Source organism: Dipodomys merriami, unplaced genomic scaffold, assembly GCF_024711535.1.
Source record: "Dipodomys merriami isolate MVZ:Mamm:240054 unplaced genomic scaffold, mDipMer1.0.p SCAF_26, whole genome shotgun sequence".
NCBI classification, from domain to species: Eukaryota; Metazoa; Chordata; class Mammalia; order Rodentia; family Heteromyidae; genus Dipodomys; species Dipodomys merriami.
Window position 1 is genome coordinate 14,991,013 of NW_027204048.1, and position 22,680 is coordinate 15,013,692.

Sequence of the window (22,680 nt, forward strand, 5' to 3'; positions counted from 1 at the left end):
TGTTTAAAAGACTGGCAATAAAATTGCCAGGATTGGTGGCTCCTGCCTGTAATCCTAGAGACTGGGATCTAAGAATCATGACTAAAGTCTGTGACTCTTAACTCCAGCTAACCACCAAAAGGTTAAAAATGCCAGTATTGATTTAAAAAAAAAAAAATCAAAGTGAGTTGGCACTTTGAGTTTAAGCCCCTGTATCAGCCTGTTACACAGAGAATGCACAATGACAACTTATTACAAGAAAAGATGTTCAACATCAGTAGTTCTTAGAGAAATACAAATTTAAAACATAATGAGGACATTATGCTTTTCAAGTAAAAGAAAATACCATTAGGCATTTTGGGTTCACACCTGTAGTCCTAGCTACTCACTCAGAGGAAGAGAATCATAGTTCAAAGTCATCTGGTGTGGAAAAGTCCATGAGACTCTTATCTCCAGTTAAACCACCAAAAAACCAGAAGTTGAACTATGTAGTTCAAGTGGTAGAGTGCCAGCTTTGAGAGGAAAAGCTGAAGGATAGTGCCCAGTCCCTGAGTTCAAGCCCCCACTGGGCACGTGCATGCACACACACACACACACACACACACACACACACACAAATTTACAGTTTCTAGTGCTGGAAAGAGTTTGGAAAAACTGAATCTTTATAGTTACAAAATTATAAGGCCAACAATATACTGGTTCAATATCTTAATTCAAAAATAAACACATACCCCATAAAACTCTTGCAGGTATCATCTATGACCACCCAAACAACACAAAACTCAGGCTATCCTTTAGTTAATGAATAAGCATTGTCATACACCCAGACAATAGAATAACAGTCATGAAGCTCAGTAAGCTCCTCAAATGAGTGTATTGCTATCATTCTACTTACAAGTCATTCTACAGAAGCAAAAGTTGAAGAATTGTTGTTGTCTGCAGAGGATGGGTCCTGCAGGACATTGGCAAATGAATGAAATTGAGGAAACTTATGGATAAGAATGTTGTAGATCTTGGTTATCAGATTCACAGAAGCTAAACTGACTGACTAATTTACACTCACAGTTTTACTTTGTGTTGGCGAGAGATTAGAAATCACACTTTTGTGTCTGTGAGAGTCTTCCTAGAGATGATTAGTTCATAGGGCTCTGACATAGTGAATTGATGGTTAGTCCTTTGATGGATTCATAACTTGACGCCATCCTTGGGGGGTGATGAAATGCAGGAGCTGGGCTTATGTGGAGGAAATAAGTTTTCTCTCTGGAGTCCTCTGTCAACTTGCCCTGCCCTCTTTATAATCCTCCTTTCTCTGCTTCCCGTCTGTCTGCAAAGAGAAGCTTCTTCCACATACTTCTGTCCCCATGGTTTTCTGTTTAAATATGTGGGGCCGGGAATCATGAAACCACAAGCCCTGAGGCAGAGTAAAACTTTTTAAAATTGTTTCTGTCAAAAATTTTTGTCATAGCAACAAAAGATATATCTAATGCACTTTTGTTCTTTTGTCTTGCTACTGGTCTTAGGGCCTGAACTCAGAGCCTGCACACTGTCCCCAAGTTTTTATGCTCAATGATAGTGCTCTACCACTTGAGCCACAGCTCCATTTCTGGCCTTTTGGTGGTTAATTGGAGATGAGTCTCACAGATTCTCCCCGGGCTGGCTTTGAACCTTGATCCTCAGATCTCAGCCTGGTGAATAGGTAGGATTACGGGAGTGAGTTACCAGCACCTAGCTTTGTTGTCAGATATTTTTGACAGCCTTGCTTATACTATCACAGGATGTCTAAGATGTCTTTTTGGAAAAAAGATGAAACTAGATTTTGGTAACAAGAGTAGTTTTTCTCCTAAATGCGTTATGCTTTTCTCTACTCACTCTTATTTTTGCCTCGTTCTGATACCTTCATTATGTCCAGCAATATTTTGTCTATGTGAAAATAGCTGTTAAACAATGTTCTTCACGTTAAAATAATACAGGACTAAAGGTGTAGCTCAGTGGTAGGTCTCATGCTTCACATGAACAAGGACCTAGGTTCCATCTCTAGCACACAAAAAGGTAAACAAGCACAAAAAGGTAAAGAAATAAATAATAGTTTATTATAAGAAAGTCACAACCAATGACAAAAGTTTTACATTATTGTTATTACCCAAGTTCTTGCTCCCAAAAGCGGGAAATCATTTTATAAGCTATAAAAGTTCCCATTATCTTTATTGGGGTAAATTTTCTTATTTAAGTGGAAGAATAATGCCAGTAGTAGTAGAGGAATAAAGACTAGACTAGCCCATGGACATGGGTTTTTATTGTAGCTGGAATTGGTATTTTCCCTGAGAGTTCTGTTTTTTATCTCTTTTGAGATAAGGGAAGTAAAATATACCATTTATAGTGTTTTACAAGGTACAAGAAGTCCTAAAGAAAAAAATTTTTACTTGGCTTTTGAATAGTCTATGAATCCCTTGTCTCTTACATTGTATCTTCCCTGTCTTAAATGATACTATTAATCTTGTGAAATGTTTTTGAGTATCAGCATGCTGATATATGTGTTACATTTACAATTTGCTCTTGCTGCCTTCCCAGGAGTTGAAATCCTCACTCACCTTCTGTTTGGGATTGCTGTATCACCAGCGATGTGCTTTGTGACAATAGAATAGCAGCAGCAAGGAAATAGCACTTACTGCAAATGTGTATGTTGAACAGTTAATGATGGTAGAGACATTCTGGAGACGTTAGTGTCTTTTGATGTGCTTCAGTTTATTCTTAACTTAAAAAAAAGTATTCATTTAATTTTTTAAAAAGTTTTAAAGCCAGACATAATAAGTAGTACATGGCCTGTAATCTAAGCACTCTGAGACTGAGGCAAAGATAATTGCAAGTTTGAGGCTGGACTGGCCTACATAGAGTTCTATGTATGTCTTTTAAGATATTTCCCTATGTGTGTGGAAGACCTAATTAATTAATTAATTTTAAAATATGGATTTTTTTTAGATGATTCATAAGTTTAGTCAACTAATTTTTTTTCTTTAAAAACCTAGAAAGTAGGAGCTGGGAAGGTGGCTCAGTGGTAGAGCACTTGCCTTGCATGCATGAGGCCCTGGGTTCAATTCCTCAGCACCACATAAGCAAAAAGAAAAAAGCCGGAAGTGGCGCTGTGGCTCAAGTGGTAGAACACTAGCCTTAAGCTGAAGAGCTGAGGGACAGCACCCAGACCCAGAGTTCAGGCCTCATGACCGGACGCCCTCTCCCCCCCAAAAAAAAACCAAAAACCTAGAAAGTAGCTTGTTTGAACTACATAATTTATAGGCCTTGATTTATAATACTTAAATTTGCTTTTACATTTGGGCATACTTAAATCTTATCCTTAATAAGCTATGACTTTCTGACATGAGATATGTATGAAAATTAATTGCCAAAAGGAGATGAGCTCTTCAGCTCAAGGCTAGTGCTCTACCACTTGAGCCACAGCACCACTTCTGGTTTTCTGGTGGTTTATTGGAGACCAGAGTATCACAGTTTTTCCTGCCCGGGCTGGCTTTGAACTATGATCCTCAATCTCAGCCTCCTGAGTAGCTAGGATTACAGGCGTGAGCCACCAGAGCCCGGCTCCTCGCTAATTTCTTAACACATAAAAATTGAGTTTAATTTTGTCGTGGTGCCAGCCGGTCACGTGAACTCCGTACAACATCTCATTTATACTGCCTCACACATCACTCACAAGACAAGTTCCCACAAAGGCCTGTTTTGTTCTACTGTGATCCACCCTAAAGAAACCAGTTTCTAAACTATGCAAGGCTTTGTAAATCAAGATGAACTGGTCAGAAGTGGGATACAGAAACAAACAAGAAACCAAATAATGCTTCCTAGTTAACCAGGTAGTTAATGAGCAGAGTGTGTTATATGTCATAAAATTTCAGGGAATTAAATGATCTGCATTCTAAGAATATTCCCTCTAAGAACTTTATATCACATTCATCTTGGAATTATAGTTCAAACTTATTGACCTAGTATTGTTGAGAAAGTGTAAGTGGTGCTTTCAGTAAAGTTTCTAGACAACACAAGGGACCAAGATCAATGATGGACAGCATACTGCACTTGTGTTTCTTAGCCCATACTTTTTTTTTTTTATTGTGAAAATATGGTACAGAGGGGTTACAATTACATGGGCAAGATAATGAGTACATTTCTTATCAAGTGTTGTTGCTTCCTCCTTTGTTTCCCCTTCCCTTGCCTTCCCTTCCACCCCCCCCCAAATTTGTAAAGTTTGTTTTTCAACATAACGACTTGTACATCTCATTGTTGCAATGGGTCCACCTGTATCCCTATTTAAACGATTTGTTTTTCCCTTCCCCTCCACAAATTATACCAACATCAAATACAAATGAAAGCAGGGCTTATACCGTGGGGGAGGGACATACAAAGCAACAAAGAAATCATCTTATAAATATGTTAGAAACAATCGCAAGAAAGAAAAAACATTTGAATCCTTATCTTGGGGTTCATTTCACCTAATATCAAATTATCTGACCTTTTCTGTTTGTCTCAGACATATACTAGTTATTGCAAATTAGGGAAACCATGGGACCTATGCTTCTTTGGGCCTGGCTTACTTCACTTAATAGAATTTTTTCCAAGTCTTTCCATTTCCTAACAAATGTGGCAATGTCATTCTTTCTGATGGAGGCATAGAATTCCATTGTGTATATATACCACATTTTCTTGATCCATTCATCTACTGAGGGGCATCTGGGTTGGTTCCATATCTTAGCTATGGTAAATAATGCTGCAATACATATAGTTGTGATGGTAGCTTTAGTATGGTCTTATTTGTGATCATTTGGGTAAATGCCCAAAAGTGGGACTCTATGTGGAGTCTTTTGAGGAACCTCCATACTACTTTCCAAAGTGGTTGGAGCTTAAAAAAAAAAAAAAATGGAAGAAAGACAGCCTCTCCTGTAAATGGTGCTAGCAAAATTGGTTAATCACTTGTGGAAAACTAAAGCTAGATCCTTATCTATCACCCTGCACCAGAATCAACTTCAAATGGATCAAAGACCTCGAAGTCAAAGCAGACACTCTGAAAACATTACAGGATGGAATAGGAGAAACCCTAGGTCTTCTTGGCACAGGCTGAAATCTTCTTAATAGAGAACCAGAAACACAACAAATCAAAGAAAGGTTGGACAAATGGGATTGCATGAAATTGCAGAGCTTCTGCATGGCAAAGGACATATCTAGCAAGATGAATAGAAAGCCCACGGATTGAAGGGCTGGGATGTAGCTCAGTGGCAAAGCACTTGCCTAGCAAGTGCAACGTCCTGGGTTCGATCCCCAGTACCAAAAAAGAAAAAAGACAAAAAAAAAAAAAAAAAAAAGAAAACCCACGGATTGGGAGAAGATCTTCACTAGCCATACAATGGACAAGGGTCTCCTATCTGAAATATACCTGGAACTCAAAAAATTAAATCCCCCAACAACAAATCCTCAAAGAAACAACTGCCCAATAAATAAGTGGGCTAAAGACTTCTCTGAGGAGGAAAGAAGGATGGCCAATAGACATATAAAGAAATGCTCAACCTGTCTAGCCATAAAAGAAATGCAAATCTAAACAACATTGGGATAACACCTCACCCCAGTTAGAATGGCTATAATCAAGAACTCTAATAACAATAGATGCTGGAGGGGATGTGACAGAAGGGAACCTTACTGCATTGTTGGTGGGAGTGTAAACTTGTTCAACCACTTTAACCAGCACTTTTTGATGGCTGAGAATCAAGGTTGAAAGGAAGACAAGTTTGTGTATTCACATAGATTTCCCTTTTTGTCTGGCAGGGGTATAGTTAACTACAGTGAAGTAAGCAGATCTGCTGAGTGCAAAACTTACTTTCCCAGGAACTCTTCAGGTCAGAAACAAAGATACCCATACATAATTCATAGGTAATAGAGGATATTTTACATTTGAGCTACACTCTAATGTGTTCACAGCTTAAATTATGTTTTTTGAAAATGCCCTTGAATTGTTTTTTTTTTTGTAAGTATTTTATTAGATTCATTCACTTTCTGATTGAGAGCTTTCAAGAATACCAAGCACTTCTCAAATGATGTAGTCTAAAATTAGGCTTTTAACTCACTATCAAATAGCCTTCCGGTGAATCTGCATCCTTGTGATATGTTTTTCTCATCTAGAGAAATTTACAATAGAAACAAAGAGAGAGAAAAAAAGATAAGAAAAATATTTAAATGTCTTAAAAATATTAAAATGCTTTCTATTTATTGTTTCCAACACCGGGAAAAAGATGACCCATCCTTAGCTAAAAAAAAAAAAAATCATAGAATTTTTCATTGTGTGTCTGTATTTAATCCTGAATCCAATCAATATGCTACGCAATATAATACTATTACAGAGACTGTGTGGTAATTTAAACTTTTGCTATTGCTTTTTAAAAATCCAGCACATTTTGAAAATAAAATTCCAATTAAATATATTTTCTTCCCTCGTTAAGCCCTTTCTTCACCAAACTAGTGGCTTGCACATGTCTATTTTAAGTAGTTTGTGGGAGGAGCTTTTGTACAACAGTTTCCCTTTTATGAGAAGGCTGGAAGATTAAACTGAATAATAAAAAGACTTCTAACTCACTTCTCCCCTACCCTACACTTTTAAAATTCCTTAGTTTGTGGTCTCCTAGCAGATAATTTAGAACTTAGGGTTTCTCTGATTCACTGAAGAGGTTAGAATTGTTGAACTAATAGTGTTGAAACTATGCCAGTGGCTCATACTTAGCTACTCCGGAGGCTGAGATCTAAGGATTATAGCTCAAAGTCAGCCCAGGCAGGAAAATTCTGGAGATTCACAGAAGTAGAGCTGTGGCTCAATTAGTAGAACATTATCTTTGAGCATAAAAGCTCAGGGATAGCGGATAGCAGCTAGGCACTGGGTTCAAGCTCTAGGACTACCCTCCTCCCCCCACACACACACCAAAAAAAAAAAATTCTTAAAACTAGGTTTAAAATTATCCTTAAAACTAGGTTTTATTATTATTACATTTTTAGTGAGGCATAATTTCCATACAATAAAATTACAAGCATCTTAACAGTATACTGAGTTTTGACCCATTTGGATATAATATACATCAGGATCAATGAAGACTTTTTCAAATGTGCTAGGAGGTTAAAAAAGCTTTCTAGTTAGTTCTGAGCTAAAGTGGTTAAGATCTATTGTCTTTGTAAAGAACCAAATTGAATAATATTCATAAAATATATAATGTCTCATAAAACCTTATTCAGATTAAAGCCAGGGTTTTTGTTTGTTTGTTTGCTTAAATCTTAAAATTATCGTATACCTTGGAATAAGGTTTGCTCTTCTGGCTCCTGGGTTCAATTCTCAATTTGATGTTGTATTTGTTTTAGAAAATTAACGCAAAACTTCATGACGGAGTGTGTCAGCACTGTAAAGAAGTTCTTGAATGGCGTGTAAAGTACAGCAAATACAAACCATTATCAAAGCCTAAAAAATGGTGAGTTCAGTTTCTTAGTTATTTTACCAGTGGGATAGATAGCATATTTTGTTGTTTCACAGGGGCTTGTGTATCATGCTGTATTGTTTCAATGGAATTTCATTGCATGCTGTTTCAGGACAGAGGTTTTTTTTGTCTTGATTGTGAGCAGTGTTGACTTTCTTTAGACAACTGGATAGGTTTCTTATGTCCATCTTACAGTGTTCTCTTTTGTGCTTTGCCATATATTCCCTCACAAAAACCCTTTTGGTGACTAGAGGCATAGCTTATATGGTAGAGTGTGTGACTACTGGGCCTGAGCCTAGAGTGAGTCCCTAGAACTGTACCAAAGAAGCAAAGACTTGCAAACAGTGCTATGCTCAGTAGCCCAAATTAGGAATTGGAAATGTAGCAATAGAGGAAGTGTTTGCCTTGTCCAATTTTAGATTTCCATGAATGAATTAACTGGGTCCTCTAGATAGTAATTAAATGCCGATTGTGCAATAAATTGTGTACTTTTAGTTAATAGGCCTAATCCAATGTTTTCAGCTTCCTGAATGTCTTCAACAATGTTTTCTTTATACAAAGATATTTTTAAGGCTCATTACCAAATCTTCATTTTGTCTTGGGAATATTGAATTTTTTCTTAAAAATTTCAAAGTATAGCTAATATACATTTATATAGCTATATCTTTTTTTTCTTTTTTTTCTTTTTTCTTTTTGTTGGTTGTGGGGCTTGAACTCTGGGCCTGGGCGCTGTCCCTCAGCTCTTCAGCTCAAAGCTAGTGCTCTATCACTTGAGCCACAGTACCATTTTTGGCTTTTTCTGTTTATGTGGTGCTGAGGAATCGAACCCAGGGCCTCATACATGCAAGGCAAGCACTCTACCACTGAGCCACCTTCCCAGCCCAGCTATATCATTTTAACAAAAATGAAATGAAATCACTTGAAAACATTCTTGTCTCGTACGTTATTTGTATGCTAATTTCTTTTCTTAGTGCTGTATTCTATTGTGAAAGTAGGTGAAAGATCTTACCAATTAAAAATTTGACAGATGTTAAGTTTTGCGGTAGATTTTCTGGACTCATTTAGACAGCTCTAAGATTTTCCTTCTTTTGTGTTAGCTATAATGTTTATTTCTCAATTTTTAAAACTTTTCATGCTGGTTCTGGGGCTTGAACTCATCACCTGGGCACTATCTCTGGACTTCTGTGTTCAAAGCTAGTGCTCTACCATTTGAGCCACAGTGTGACTTTCAGCTCTCTGATCGTTAATTGGAGATAAGAGTCTTACAGGCTTTCCTGCAATCCTCAGATCTCAGAGAGAATGACTTAGAGCAGAGACACACATAAAATAGAGGCAGAAATGCCAACCTTTCCCCTGCTTTGAGTTCGTTTGTAGGCCCAGCAAAAGCAACCTTCAAGCCTCTCTTCCCGTACCAGTTTGTGGCTGTAAGCTATGTAGGTTGGCCTCTTTAGCTGTGCTTGTTTAGTTTTACCATTTCTTATAATAGGCCGAGTCTCTGAAGGTTAATCAGTGATGAGAGAGTTATGTCACTGCATTCCAGGAGTATTAAAATGTCCTGCAGTAGAGTTTTAGTCATAGGTAGCTCTTTATGTCACATTGTATTGTATGGGTGACTTAAAAGTTCCGGCTCTGTTCTGGACCTCTGCTCCTCATGGGTTTTGTTTTGTTTTTTTTGGTCAGTCATGAGACCGGAACTCTGGGCCTGGGTGCTGTCCCTCAGCTCTTCAGCTCAAGGCTAGTGCTCTACCACTTGAGCCACAGCTTATGTGGTACTGAGGAATAGAACCCAGGGCCTCATGCAAGCACTCTACCACTGAGCCACCCTCTTAGCCCCTGCTCCTCATGTTTTTTAAAAGGTAAACAGGGCTAGACGCTTCTGGCTCACACTGTAATCCTAGCTGCTGGCTCACACTGTAATCCTAGCTATTGTGGTGGCTGAGATCTGAGGATCACATTTCAAAGCCAGCTGGGCAGGAAAATCTGTAGACTCTTATCTCCAATTAATCACCCACAAAAGCTGGTAGTAGAGCTATAGCTCAAGTAACAGAGTTCTAGCCTTCAGTGCAAAATCTCATAGGCAGTTGTAAGCTCAGGCCCTGAGTTTAAACCTCAGGACCAGCACACAAAAATAATAATATTAATAAAGTTAAAATGGAGTGTTGATTACTTTGATGCATCAGTCACAGTACATAGAGACTACCGTTTTTTTTACATTGGTGCAGCAACCTTTGATTTAAAATTCCCTAGCCTAAACAGTTTCCATTCTATTTTTCTAAACTGTTCTTGGTCAGAGGTGAATAACTTGTACTCCTTTTTAAAGCAAATATTCTAGGAATTGATCAAAGTACATTTTATACATACATGAAAATGTCCTGAAATCTATTCTTTTGGACAATTAGGGTACATTAATAAAAAAATAAAAAAAGGAAAATAATTAGTCTAATCCAACCTACTACTACAATAAGAGAGAGGTAGTATTTCTACTGACTTTCACATACTCCATCTAAAGATACAAAGAAACTACTTGTACTCCTGGGTATTTGGAATGGAGGATATTGTTTCCTTAAAAAGCATTTTATTTGAGTAGCATGTGTGGTTTTGGAAGCTTCCTGTTTTGAGCATAGATTTACTTAGAGCCACTGCAGGAAATGTGACTGATGCTTTATCCGTGTTGAGTTTCTATGATTTGTACATCAAGAGGGTGGAGCACAAGTCACTGTTTACCAAAACACCTAGTCATGGTACACACGAGACTGCCATACATGGAGATTAATTATGCTAAAGGTTAAGGTGCTATAACCAGGAAAGAAAGTAGTTTCAGGGAGAATGTAGTACTAACCCGTTTTATATCAGTCCCAGTGGGAAATTCTTAAAGAGAATACTGGGGAAAGTTTACCTCCTCTACATAAATCTTCCAATATGCTCAATTATATAGTAAATTATGTTGCTAATACAGGTGTCATCAAAAAGTCTTTGTTTTTGAACTGTTGAGTTTGTAGAGATGACGAGTATAATATAATTCAGACCATTGTCCTTCATCACCCTGTCTGTCCTTGTGCATGGGTCTCAGTGCTCTGAGTGACATTCATAAACATTTCAACTCAAATCTGTACAACAGAGACATATCACACCCAAGGTAGAATCATGGTCTCCAGTTTTCCAGACATTTACTGTTCCTTCCCCATTATGTTGTTTCAAAAAATACTGCTATCCAGGGGCTAACCCTCATCTAGTAAAAACTTCATGTCCCCCATTTTCATCTTTAAGTATACAGTAAACATTTATTAGCCTTATGCAATTACTCTTTCTTTTTGTTTTGCATTGTAAAAACAATCCAGCACTATCTTAAAGATATGTATTGTCTCCTTCGTCAATAAGCACGGCTTGTGTTTTTAGCTAACCACAAGGCCAAGATTCTTTTTTTTTTTTTTTTTTTTTGTCGGTCATGGGGCTTGAACTCTGGGCCTGGGCGCTGTCCCTCAGCTCTTCAGCTCAAGGCGAGCACTCTACCACTTGAGCTACAGCGCCACTTCCGGTTTTCTGGTGATTTATTGGAGATAGGAGTCTCACGGTCTCTCCTGCCCGGGCTGGCTTTGAACCGCGATCCTCAGATCTCAGCCTCCTGAGTAGCTAGGATTACAGGGGTGAGCCATCAGCGTCCGGCTAAGGCCAAGATTCTTTGAACCACTGTTCTGGAAACTATTCCATAGAGCAATGAAAAGAAGTTTAGACTATTAACAGCTCTGATGATTTCGTAGCACAATGTACAGGAGAAGAATTTAAGTGAATTTGATATTATTTCTTAATTATGTAAACTTTATAAGAAAAAGTGTGCTAAGAGCTATTTAAGATATATAGATGTCTTAAAGTTATTTTAAAATACTTTATAGGCTTTAGTACAACTTGAAATGTGTATTCATTGGATTCAATGATAACCACTGTTCTCATACTTAAGATCAAGATTCTTTGGGATGATGAATATTGTGCTGAGTTAAAAAATATATACCAACCGTTTATTGATTTCAAACCTCTGAAAGCCTGAATTAATTGAGTTTTTTTTTAAAGGTACACTCAGCAAGATCCCACTTTCATAATAGAGAAAGTGGAAGTTTGTAAATACCTAAAAATTATACATATTTTCACAAACATGTCACCCTTATAAAAGGAAAAAAAATCATTTTGAAGGCATGTATATCTTCGTTGTACTGTCAGATAGGTCTTTTTATTCAGAGCTACTACCTTAGGGAAATCTGGTTTTCAGAAGTAATTTAAATTTGAAAGTGCATAATTGCTCTTAGCAGTAGAATTCATTCTGTTCTCAGAGTTTGTCCTTTTAGTGACAGCCAGGCATGGGAACACAAAATTTCCTCTAAAGTAGTAAGACAGTATTATTTTGATATAGGTCGAGAATTTGCAAAAGGTTATGATCATAGAATTTTCTTGTAGAGTTTAATATATTCTTGGGATACATTCCTAAGGTTTTGGTTATGTAACTAATCCATACTGGGATCTGATTTCAACAGGCTATACAGGTGTTTGAGTCTTAAGAAATGTACTACCTTTAGACTCTAGACAACAAAACAAAGTATCCATTTTAAACTTACTATATATGTAAATTTTAACAGTAACAGTTCTGCCCAAACTTGCAATTTAAATATTTAAAGATTTGTTTACGCCAATAATCCCAAGCATGAGAGCCTCAAAATATGAGATTATATTCTAATTTCCTTGAGTTCTCAGATGAACCTAATTTATCTAATCATTTGATTGGAACTTTACTATATGTGTATTCTTTTTTTTTTCTTTTGGGTCTGGTCGTGGGGCTTGAACTCTGGGCCTGGGTGCTGTCCCTCAGCTCTTCAGCTCAAGGCTAGCGCTCTACCACTTGAGCCACAGCGCCACTTCCGGCTTTTTTCTTTTTGCTTATGTGGTGCTGAGGAATCGAGCCCAGGGCCTCAGGCATGCAAGACAAGCACTCTACCACTGAGCCACCTTCCCAGCCCTATATGTGTATTCTTATGGTATGCAAAATTTAACATACCCTTTTATTACAGAGTAATTTAGTAAAAATTGTATTCATTAAGTTTAACATCAAAGAGGGATTTTGTTTTACTTTTTATTTTTAATTGTAATTTATTTGTCCTAGTTGGAGATCTTAGAGTAGAATTTATATGCAGAATGTTTCTTTATGTCATGTTACAGTTAATAATAGTTGTAGCTTCTTTCCTATTTTTGGTTTTTGAAACAGAATATTCTAGGTAGCCCAGACTGGCTTCAAACTCTCAATCTTCTTGCTTCAGTACCTCAAGGGTCTAGATTACAGGTGTGCACCACTATACCCACCCTAAATCTGAGATTGAAATCCAGGAGTTTTGATTTTTGGGCCTTTCAAATGGATTTAAGCTCTACCACCTTATTTCATCAAGTCTTAAGCAATTAGTAAAAATCAATATTTGATTTTCCCTTCCCATTTTTAGTGTTAAATGTTTACAGAAGACTGTGAAGGATTCTTACCACATAATTTGTAGACCTTGTGCTTGTAAGCTGGAAGTTTGCGCCAAGTGTGGAAAGAAAGAAGACATTGTTATTCCGTGAGTATTTGCTTTTGCATCTGGGTTTTACACTTTCTAAGGTGCGTGGCCTTCCTTTTAATGACCCATTCAGTAACTCTGAAGGTAAAGTATTTACACTTATGGAGACATTTTTCTACATAACAAGGAAAAAATCATAATTTTTCAACTCTACTGTGGTAAAAGTGACACTTGTTATCTTTAAGAACATCAACTATTTAGCTATGAGCTTTACATTCATAATAATTACTCACTATGTAACAATTTCCCCTTCATGAATACCTTTGTATCAATTTCAAACCTACTTTAAGGACTGTGTATTTCTTGATTAGTTCTTCAGTAGTCTTTAAGGATCTTTCGTTGGGAAAGGCCTTCTTTACTTTGGTGGTTCAATCATAAAGGTCTGTGAAGTAATCAGAAACTTTCTCTTCTATCTTTAGGTTTAATAAAGAACCAGGAAGGACAGAAAATGGTGAAAATGATCAAAGTTCTCATAGAAGGTGCAAAAGAAATGAAGAAAGTGATGATGATTCAGATTTTGCTGGAGACTTAGGTGATCTGAATGCCGTAGGCTAATGTAACCACCACTCACTTCAAGTCGGGGGTACCAGCACGCTAGTAATTTCAAGGGTTTCAACAAAAATACCTCTAAGTCCTAATGAGGAAAGAGGACTAGAACTATAGAAATAGGCAAAATTTATATATCAATGATAATTAGGAAACTGTCATCCAGAGTTTTCTTGCAGTAAATACTAAAATGTTGGCCAAAATGAATGTTGAATGCATATAAGTGCATATTACTTAGAATTATGTACTATCTAATATCAAGCCAAATGATTCAGAATTGTTTATAGCAGAACTGTTTTATAAAATAAGATGACATTTGATAGCTAGTTTTAAAATTAATCATGGTAAGTGCCTTTTGATAGGTCAATCTCATATTAGTGTGTTTTTTTATAGAGAAACCTCTCCCTTATGTAAACTTACTTATTACAAAGCAAAAAATAATTTTAATAATGTTTGGCAAATGTCTAACAACTGATCTTTGAAAGTATCTCTACAGTTTTACCTTTTGCCTCTTGTGAAATATCTACTCACAAAAATCAAGAACCCAGAAAGTGAATATATTTATATTCATTTGTGTCACACTCTTGCGTACACGTGCGCGCGCACGCACGCACACGCACACGCACACGCACACGCACACACACACACACACACACACACACACACACACACACACACACACACACACGTCAGAAGCTTCCGGTATCAGAAATTTCCCTCCAAGTCTCTTCCTTCCCACAAGCTCACCCTTCTTCTCAGAGGCGACATCATCCTGAATTTTGATGATTATTTTCTGTATCATCTTACTACCCTTATTTGTACTTCTCAACAATATCAGATAGTTTTCTCTGATGATTCTTTCTTGTCTTTGTTTTGGAAAACCTGAGAACTACAGAAAAGTTTCAAAGTTGTATAGTGAACCTTTGGGTTCTCTTCGCTTGGATCCCAGTTGTTGGCATTTTGATTTGTTTTCTTTCTATCAACCATTTGAAAAGAAGTCAAGCTAGGGTTCTAAATTTTAAATTCTAAATAAACATTTAAACTGTACATGTTATTTTGTATCTTTTCTTTTTTTTCATTGTTATAAAATTTGAAAGTGATCCATGCCAGAAAAGCTGAAATTCATTCAATTTTACATTATTGTATATTGTTCTCTGTATTTTCATAGATACTTTGATAATACAGTCCAATGCTGCTACATTTGAATTTTGATTTTTTTTCCCGTTACAAACAATATTGGTAAGAACAATTTTATGTGAGTTTTTTGGTACATATATGCATTTCTGTAGGAATGTAAACTACCAGGAGTAGAGGGAATCAGGTATATATTCATCTTCACTCTTACTATGTAATATATAATTTTTTTCCCAAAGGAACTGTTAATACTTTATATAGCAACATAAAGAGTTACAGTGTTCTGTATCCTTTCTAATACTTAGAATTTTAAAATTACATTAATTTAATAGGTAAACAGCAGTATTTCCTTGCCTTATGAATTTATATTTCTATAACTATTAATTAACTTTGTCTTCTTTCTATTTTACTATTTGGCTTTGGTAATACATAATACTAAGACATAACTTTTGCTGTTTTTAATAGTGTTATTTTTAGAAACACATACTGAAAATATTTAAGAGCTTAGTGTCAGTTTTCATTAAAATATTTGAGCATGTAAAAGTAAACAACATTTCAGAGCCATCAAAAAATGCTAACTAGTATTAAATTTTTAAAAAGTATTCAAGAATTGTGCCATTATAAAACATATGAAATTTTGTGACACTAAGAAAATTGGAGACAAAAATAGAGAGGAATCATGTTCTTAATGCAGAGATCTCAGTATTTAAGCCTCTAGTCTTCATTTCTCTCCCATTAACTTACGCGATTTCTGTATTAGTATACAAACTTACTTTTACATATCCATTGTCTGTACTTTGTATGCTAAGTTTCACTTTTATGATTAAAGAGCCAGAATTATTATTAGATCTAGCATATATTCTTTCCCTTGTGAATGTAGTGTAATTCCTCCGATTACCCTGAGTGCACTGTAACAGAGCATGGCCTACTGATGTGTATCAATAGCATTTCATTCTTTCTTTATTATTTCTTTCCTTTATTAATCTGGAAAAGATTTAGTAGTCATGTTCCAAGTGAGTACAGGTCCATGTGCAGAGCAAAGCAGCTGGAACATGACTCAGAAACCAGACACAGCGAAACACTTGCACATGCACACGATCAAGAGGCATTTCTTTGCCACGGAACAAGGTAGGAGGGGTTTAAGTAGAAACAGGAATCACTGCTGTCCTCAGAGATCCAAGGCCTTTCCAATATTGGTGTAAGGAATGGCTTGTCTTCTGATGCCCACATGTGCAATATTTCAACTGAAGGGTTTTTGCTCAGTACTCTCTCGCACACACATACACATACGTATATTCCTTTCTTTTGTAAAAGTAAACGAAACAAAAATGTAGTTCAGGATTGATTCCAACCACCTGGGGCCAGCGCTGCTGCAGTCAGGAGGAAATCGCTGTTCTGAATTCCCCATGCAGGACACTCACCTTCCATTGGAAAGACTCAAGCCTCCTCAACAGGGACCTGATGATCAGAGCTGAGGACTGGGTCCTGGCTCACAGTGAACTCTGGCTTCTCATTGGTCATGCCATAGCTTAGCTCCTCCCTAACCAGTACTCAGGCCCGTCCTTAGCAAACAAAACCACTAGGAAAAACCAGAGTCACTACCAATCAACCCTCCTGAATATAGGAGGAGCCTTGCCTGGGCTCAGTCTGCAAACCTGCACCCCAAGCGTGCCATTCTGACTGGATTCTGTGAAGGGAGTGGGTGCAGGAGACAACTCTTAAGAATGCAGATGGGTGCCACTGGTCCCCATCTGCAGCTACCTGCGGCTTCAGATGTACAGACGGCTTCAGATGTACAGACGTGGTCTGTATTTGAGATGTACAGTTGTCGAATTCATAGCCAGCATCTTTGCCTTCAGACCTTCATCTTTTATTGGCAGTGTATCTCAGACAGGTTTGCAAAATGTCTCAACCCACTGAGACTGAATTTCACTTAAGTTTTCCCTATTTTCTCCATTTCATTTTTTAGTCCTAAGAAAAATTGCTTTATTTTGTAAGCAGACGTTGTTTTATTTAGTTCCTGTATATTTCTTGAGGAATTATTCTTTCTAATCTGAGAGCTAATTGTTACTAGGGCTCAATATGGAGAAATGAAGGATTGTGTTATTTTAATGGGCTTAATTTAACGTAGGGAATTAGCTTGCTCTGCTTTGATAGCAGATGGTTGAGACTGCATCAGTTATTCTGAAATATGGCAGACCAGAATTTCTAAACTCTGATCCTATAATTCTTGTGATGTGCTTTTAAGAAAATTCTTACTTCTGGACTATTCTGATTCATTTTGCTCTGGAGTACAGCCCAGAATTTCTTCCTTCAAGACCTCTGTGATTCTAGTCATCAGATATAACAAAGTATCAGCTGAATGTTGCAAAAAAAAAAAAAAAGCTATTTTTACGCCTCCCCCCTCCCCCCACCTCTTTTTATCTATCAGAACACAGGACCTCTGTCACATTTTTGCCCTTCTCAGCCTTTTTTACAACTAGTGGTAGCCAGCCGTATGAGGAGATCACTGGGAGATTCTGGGAAAGAATTAACTCACCAACAAAAAAGGAAAGCTTCCCCCCCCCCCCCCCCCCCAGGCTCTTCCTGCCTGATACGGTTCTGAGAAAACATGCATGTCTAGGACTTAGTGGCAAAATGGAAAATTTAAATAGTCTTCAGAGACAGCAATCCAAAGCCTTAACTTGGTGAACCCTAGAAAGGTCCGGTTCTCATTATATAAATAAATATCTAGTTATATAAGCCACCGCTGCCCATCAGCAGTCCTGTTATTGCAGCCAGATTCATTTCAGCTGAAGATCTCAGCACATTGGTAATCTCTGTTCCTATAGGACTTTATAGGTGCTGTGGCCACAAGATAATAAATACATTCACAATGATTAATTGGCCTTGAAGAGTTACCCGTTTGGTTGTGTGCCTTCATCCTGCAGAAGAATTGAGAAAAGCGAAATCACTACACAGTAACAAAGATGCTATCAAATGTAATACTCTCAAGCATTTTGCATACATTAATGTAAGCACATTTAATCCTATATCAGTCTCATGAGAATCAAAGCATAGAAAGATTAATTAGACCAAGTCATACAGCTAGTAAGCGACAATTCTAGGTAACTACTGTACTATGTTGTTACACTATCACATGTCAAAGGTATTTCTAAAGGGAAACAGAAAAATATTTTTCTGTGCCCTGTAATACTTCTGTACTGAATTATTGCTCTTATACTTTTAAAACATTACACATATCTTCCTATAATCATGGTATAGAATGTCATTGCTCATTTTGTTGATCTTTAGCAACTGAACGTTGCAGGACCACTTTGTACCATGTTGGCTCACCTATGGCTTTAAAGAAATACAGACTATTTACTCAGCTCTGTGCTACAGTTCTGTCCTACAGTCTGTCAGCCATTACACATACGAGGAAAAATTGTGTCTTCTTGACTTCATACTTAAAGACTTTTACAGAACCAGACTTTCACAAAGGTGTTACCAATTTACAGAGAAGGTCGCATCTGGCCTTCTTACACACTATGGTTTGGATCTCGTTTGTCCTCACCACGTCTCACATTGAGATGTGTTTGCCAAGGGAGTCTTTTGGGGAGGTGGGCATTTAAGAAGGATTCATGTCTTTCTCATGATACCTGTTTCTCTGGGGATGCAGTGGCTATAACATGTCTGGTTCCCTCTGTAACCTCCTGACTTCTGCATGCATCGACCTGTGGGTCTTTCCTCCTTGATCTCCTGCCTCCAGCTGTTAGGTTTTCTGCCCTCACCAGAAATCCTGGTGCTAGTGTTATTCCTAGAAACATAAGCCTCATAAACTTACTGTTTCGAAAAACTACCTCCTCGCCCTTTTGTGTGGTGGTGTGAATGGAATGCAGGACCTGGTGCATATTACACAAGCAGTCTACATCCCAGCCCTCAGGTGTTAGAGCAACAGAACATGAACTATGTACTACATTATCTTAAAACTTGTTAGAAAAGTAATTATTCTATTTCACTACACAGGAAATAATTCGCACTACCATTTCATTGGTACTGATGAGCTCTTATTTTTCTGCCAGTACTGGAGCTTGAACTCAGGACCTCACACTAACTCTTACCTGTTTTGGTGCTCCACCATTGGAGCCACACCTCCACTTCAAGTGTTTTGCTCATTTATTAGACATAAGCCTTACCTTGGGTTTGTCTGTGCTGCTTTGAATCGGGATCTTCAGATCTCCACCTCCTGAGTATCTAGAATTGTAAATGTGAGCCACTGACACCTAGCTCCAGGAAAGTTTTAAATAAGTATCGATTATGAAAATACAAACAAAAACAACAGCTGGTGTAGCTCATATCTGTCTAAAGAGACTAAAGTGAGCCAGGCGCCGGTGGCTCACACCTGTAATCCTAGCTACTCAGGAGGCTGAGATCTGAGGATTGTGGTTCAAAGCCAGCCCGGGCAGGAAAGTCCGTGAGTCTCTTATCTCCAATAAACCACTAAAAACACTGGAAGTGGCGCTGTGGCTCAAGCAGTAGAGCGCTCGCCTTGAGCTGAAGAGCGCAAGGACAGCGCCCAAGCCCAGAGTTCAAGCCCCACGGCTGACAAAAAAAATAAAATAATTTTTTTTAAAAAGAGACTAAAGCGAGGGAATTGGTTGAGCCAGGAGTCCCATGTTGATTAGTCAACATATGGAGACTGTCTCGAAAAATTAAACAAGGGACTAGGAATTAAACAAGGGACTGGGAATGTGGCTTAGTGGTAGAGTGCTTACCTAACTTGTATGAAGCTCTAGGTTCGATTCTGTAGTACCACATAAACAGAAAAGCTGAAAGTGGTGCTGTGGCTCAGGTGATAGGGTGCTAGCCTTGAGCAATAGCTCAGGACAATGCCCAGGCCTTGAGTTCAAGCCCCAGGACTGACCAATAAATAAATAAATAAAATAAAATAAAATAAAATTAAAAAGAGTACCCTAGTTGTTTAGACAGTATTTTATTCAAGCCTAACTTACAAGATTGTGATCTGTAGCAACATTGTGTGCATAAATTAAAATTTTAATATAAAATGTGTAAACTAATATTTCAAAATCAAGTTACATTATGTTTTTAATTAAATGTCTACTCCACATTAAGGTGTAGTAAGCATTTTCAAACTTACATTTTCTTTTCATGGGTGACTTCACAGACACCACCACTAAAAGAATCCAGATATAAGAAGTTACATCCTTTATTAATCCATTATGTGAAACTTAAGATCAATGATAGTTCTAAGTAACATGGTGACAGATGTCAGAAGAGCGACTCCTTTTGGAGATTGGAAACAGACAAGAAAAGAATTAAGCATGGCTCCTGGAATTCTGGGAACATCTGCATCTTGGTTGAGATACCCATAGCAGTACAGAAATAGAAAATTCAACACTTTAGATCACCCTTTCTCCATCCTCCCTTCCCCCTGACATTCTTCCCAGCATCTGCTTACCTCGGCTTCCATGAGTTCAATTTGTGTGTATGTGTGTGAAAAGTTTACTGGAAACTTTTATTGTAATCAAAAAGTAACATAACACAGTTGTAATGAATTCAGCAATTCACTCCCCATTTTTAAAAACTAGGAAGTTATATTTCTACATAATAATACTTAATATTTGTTTAAGTCAAGTATTGCTTTTGAGTTAAGCATTTTATTACAAGCTATCTTAAGATTGTGTGGGTGTGAGAAGCAGGTCAGCTGTCAACTGTACTTCAATTAAAATATGATCATATCCTTTTGTCAAATCAGTTCCTAAATCTTGACTAAAGCAAGAGCAGGCGGCAGTGACTGAGGCAGAAACTGCAACAGAAAGACGTCTGTGCCCTACCACTGCCTCTTCCTGCCTGTGACTGGCTTGTGAATGTCCTTAGCCTTTGTGAAGTTACTTGCTCTGTGCCCTGTTTGTCAAATAAGGACTCTGGTAACTACTGTGGGAAGTTACTGTAGGAATAAATGCAAAGAAAACTCCTGGCATATAGTGAGGTGCTTTATTCAAGTTCTTTTTAAATGTATATGACTCCTTTCATTCTCTCTCTCTCTCTCTCCCTTCCTTCCTTTCTTTCTCTCTCTCTCCCTTCCTTCCTTCCTTCCTTCCTTCCTTCCTTCCTTCCTTCCTTCCTTCCTTCCTTCCTTCCTTCCTTTCTTTCTTTCTTTCTTTCTTTCTTTCTTTCTTTCTTTCTTTCTTTCTTTCTTTCTTTCTTTCTTTCTTTCTTTCTTTCTTAGATGGAGAGATCTGTCCATGTATTTCAGGGTAGAACTCCAGGTTAAATATATATTTTATTGTAAAGATACTGTACAGAGGGGTTACAGTTACATGAGTAAGGTAATGAGTACATTTCCTGTCAAGCAGTAATCCTCTCCGTTGTTTTTCCCCTACCATCCCTGTCCTCCCCACTTCCCTACCTTCGCTTGCTGTTTCTTGATAATGAAAACATTCAAACCCTTGTAGCTTTCTGCTCTAAGCAGTTGTTATGATTATCTGTTCCCCACCTTGTGATATCTGACTACAACTTAGTAGTCTCTGATTGACCTTTTCCCTCCCCCCTGCCCCACTACTTGTTGCCTAGTGTCTAGTGACCTCAGTACAAGTTCAGGTGTTATTGTTATTTATTTTATTCCACCATAGGAAATACTGCTTTGTAAATTTTGGTTTAGACATTTTATTTCAAGTGACAGCCACTGAGGTTTTGTGAGTGTGTGGGATGTAGGTCAACTGAGAACTCTTAAACTGGTGGACTTGGTACAGAATTCCTGCTACATGCAAAGAGGTAGGGAAGCCTTCCAGTGGGGATACTTAAGTAGGAAGTGTCAAGCCTGCTAAGGGCTATTTTTAATATTTGTGAGATGTGGACTCTCCGGTAATACCATGTACACATTGGAGAGTACCAGTAAGCTTCAGAAAATATTTCTGACAGCAACTTTATAAACTCTCCAGTTCTTTCTCAAACTAAACAAAAGGCCATAATATTAACTTGGAATATACCAGGCATGTACACACAGAACTTTAGTAAATCAAATGCTAAAAGAATACATATTTTAAATAACAGTAAATTTAAAAATGCAAAATGAATTAGAAAAGCGGTCTAGAATGTTTATTTAAATTATTAATTTTCCTATTTTAAATTATTTTTGCTAGTTGGTTATGATCTTATTTAGTTCCCTTCTCTGCTTAGTCACAAATTTATTTGTGAATCGTGTTTTCTTTCATCTTTTAAAGTCTACCCCTCTACCTTTTTAAAAATATTGATCATTACTAAGGAAAATCATGGTAATATGAGAAGGATAGCCTTAATGATCTAAGAAAGGAATTGTCCCTGGAGGAATTGACTGGACCACTTAAGGTTGGGAGAAATGGTTCCGTATGAGTCAGCTGTGATGTTCCCTTAGTAGGGGATATTCCTGCCAAGTTAGGAAACATAAAAAGAATTTTAGATGGCTATTTGTATAACAATAGTATACCAATATGTTTCCTGGTACAGTAGTAAGCAATAGGTACAAGTGTTACTTTGGGGAGAGGAAAAACAAAACAACCTATAATACAGTGCAGCGAGTCCCCAAAATCTGAAGCACAGAGAGACTACTGTATTCATTATCCTTTTCCCTCACATGCATACCAAACGTACTATATGGTGCTCTACCACTTGAGCCATGCCTCCAGCCCTCTAAGGTAGAACTTGGAAGTAGAACAGAACCATTACATGCTGTTTATAAATAAGTTGCTTCCATCAACACTTGTGGCTGCAGCAGCTGACAGGCTGGTGCGGGGTGGACAGCTGCTGGTGGACAGTAACATAATCTAGACTTGCTCAGGGTTTCTTATAAATAATGGAGAGGATTTCTGCATTTGTTTCTTGGCAATGGAAATGGTCCCTTGCAGATCCTCCTAAGGGATCGGGTGGATGTACGGGAAGTCCTC

The 22,680-nt window shown here is 37.6% G+C and overlaps 1 protein-coding gene across 1 annotated transcript in view; it reads left to right on the top strand.

Annotated features, from left to right (window-relative positions):
• CUNH9orf85 (chromosome unknown C9orf85 homolog) overlaps positions 1–14,668 on the top strand; it is a 39,934-nt gene extending 25,266 nt beyond the window's left edge. Inside the window, exons 2-4 of the mRNA XM_070035745.1 lie at positions 7,372–7,478; positions 12,962–13,075; positions 13,495–14,668. Of these exons, the coding sequence (XP_069891846.1) occupies positions 7,372–7,478; positions 12,962–13,075; positions 13,495–13,630 (357 nt within the window). The 3' untranslated portion in view covers positions 13,631–14,668. The remainder of the gene's footprint in view (positions 1–7,371; positions 7,479–12,961; positions 13,076–13,494) is intronic.
• Positions 14,669–22,680: the final 8,012 nt, after the last annotated feature.